The 2,492-nt window shown below is 55.1% G+C and overlaps 1 protein-coding gene across 1 annotated transcript; it reads left to right on the top strand.

The window, feature by feature from the left end:
* The first annotated feature begins 562 nt into the window (after nt 1-562).
* LOC123116727 (putrescine hydroxycinnamoyltransferase 3-like) lies at nt 563-1,926 on the top strand. Its single transcript, XM_044537647.1, has one exon. The coding sequence runs from the start codon at nt 563-565 to the stop codon at nt 1,865-1,867; it is 1,305 nt and encodes a 434-aa protein (XP_044393582.1). The 3' UTR covers nt 1,868-1,926.
* Nucleotides 1,927-2,492: the final 566 nt, after the last annotated feature.

Consider the following 2,492-nt stretch of genomic DNA (forward strand, 5'->3'; position numbering starts at 1 on the left):
GTTTTGAGGATGGGCGTCGGAGATGCCCTAACTCAAACATCCATATGGGGCTAGCAGCTAGTATTTTCTCGTGGACATACCATGTGGTGAAACAATAAATAACATGAGTTGTAGTATTGCCTACTGGACTTCATATTGGTCCATTTTGTAAAGCAGGCAAAGGAGTGAAATAGAAGGTACGCTCTAGACTTCTGACATTTGCATGTTCTAGGTAACAGCTGGTCACTAGTCAAACATATGCATGGTTTAGAGGCGGGCCAGGTCCAAGTCTCAAGTCTCAACTACACAAATTAACAAGGTTTAGGGTACTATATTCAAGTAGTTTGATTTCACCTACAACTCTAGGCTACCGTTTCCCGCGAGCGTGTTCGAGGCGTCCGATACCGTCCTATAAATAGTACAACCAGCAGAAGGACAAGCACCAAATCATACACACAACACAAGAGTACAAGACCGCAAAGCCTCCACGTACAAGCTCGATATCTTTGTTGCCAGCTTTTCATCTTTCTCGCCAAAGAGAAACTACTTCTCCGGTCTAAGCTTAGTGCCTTAGTACACAGCAATGGAGGTCAAGGTGTTGAGCTCCAGGCTCGTCAAGCCTGCCTACACTGCCGGCGAAGCGCCGATGCCGGCCACCGAGTACATTGCGCTGTCCATGTTCGACAGGGTGACGTTCGAGATGCAGATGGCCATCATCTACGCCTTCGCGCCGCCCGCGCCCACCACGGCCTCCATCGAGAAGGGCCTTGCCACGGTCCTCGCCCAGTACCGCGCCTTCGCCGGGCAGCTCGGCGAGTCCCCCGACGGCACGCCGTCAGTCATACTCAACGACCGTGGCGCGCGCCTGGTTGAGGCGACCGTGGACGCCGACCTCGTCGACATGGCGCCCTCGAAGCCCACGCCGGAGCTGCTCAAGCTGCATCCTGACCTGGAGGCGGAGCACCAGGAGGTCGTGCTGCTGCAGCTGACACGGTTCCGGTGCGGCTCGCTCGCAGTAGGGTTCACGTCCAACCACGTCGTCGCCGACGGCCATGCCACCAGCAACTTCCTCGTGGCCTGGGGGCGCGCCACTAGAGGGCTCTCCATGGGCCTCCCGCCCGTGCACCACCACAAAGACCTCTTCAAGCCACGGTCGTCCCCTCGCGTGGAGCACGACCACCGTAACAGGGAGTACTACCTGCCGTCGCCCACCGACGTGGTCGGTCACCACGGCGACGCCGCCGACAACATCGTCATCCACAAGGCGCACTTCACCAAGGACTTCATCGCCGGTCTCCGCGCCAAGGCGTCAGAAGGGCGCGGCCGGCCGTTCAGCCGGTTCGAGACCATCCTCGCCCACCTTTGGCGCACCATGACGCGCGCGCGCGACCTGAGCCCCGAAGAGACCTCCAAGATCCGGCTCTCCGTGGACGGACGGCACCGGCTGGGCCAGCCGGCGGAGTACTTCGGCAACATGGTACTTTGGGCGTTCCCGCGCTCCAAGGTGGGCGACCTCCTGAACCGGCCGCTGAAGCACGCCGCCCAGGTGATCCACGACGAGGTGGCGAGGGTGGACGGTGCCTACTTCCAATCTTTTGTCGACTTCGCGAGCTCCGGCGCCGCCGAGAAGGAAGGGCTCGCGCGGAGCGCCGTCTGCAAGGACGCGCACTGCCCGGACGTGGAGGTGGACAGCTGGCTGACGTTCCCGTTCTACGAGCTGGACTTCGGTACGGGGAGCCCGAGCTACTTCATGCCGGCATACTTCCCCACGGAGGGGATGCTTTTCCTCGCGCCGTCCAACTTCGGCGACGGCAGCGTCGATGCCTTCGTCCCCGTCTTCGAGCACAATCTACAGGCGTTCAAAGAATGCTGCCACTCCATGGAGTAGGTTGACAAACTGAGAATCGGTAGATTGATAACTGAGGGTCAGCAGAGAAAAGAATGTTGGTTACGTGCAAAGCACATTTTCTTTCTTTTCTTTTTTTCATTTGAGAATTTTTTTTTTGAGCATCAGACACAAGCGCTCATATACACGCGCATACACTCACCCCTATGAACGCACACACGCACATCCTACCCCTATGAGCACCTCCGAGAGACTGAGCCGGCATATCATCTTGAGATTTATGAAGCAACCGTAGGGGCCTCGTCTTCGACGGGAACGTCTCCTCCAACTGAAAGCGCATCGCCGGAAATCCTGAAATAAATCCAGGAATAATGCGAGCACCAAGATTTGAACTCTGATGGGTTGGGGATGCCACTGTCCACCTAACCATCTCAACCACGGGTTGGTTCGCTCATTTGAGAATTGTATAGTGCTACTGTAGTACTGCATGTACACAAAGGTTCTGATGTACCAGTAACATGAATTTTTTTTCATTTGGTTTCTCCATTTGTATACCAATATACCTAATCTTATTGATGATATGTTAGTACGTTATAAATTGAACAAATCTTCATATTTTACACTGAAGTATTTCGTTCCATCCCACTTGAGCACTAAACAATGAAAG

The sequence above is a fragment of the Triticum aestivum genome, chromosome 5B (genome assembly GCF_018294505.1).
Source record: "Triticum aestivum cultivar Chinese Spring chromosome 5B, IWGSC CS RefSeq v2.1, whole genome shotgun sequence".
Lineage (NCBI taxonomy): Eukaryota > Viridiplantae > Streptophyta > Magnoliopsida > Poales > Poaceae > Triticum > Triticum aestivum.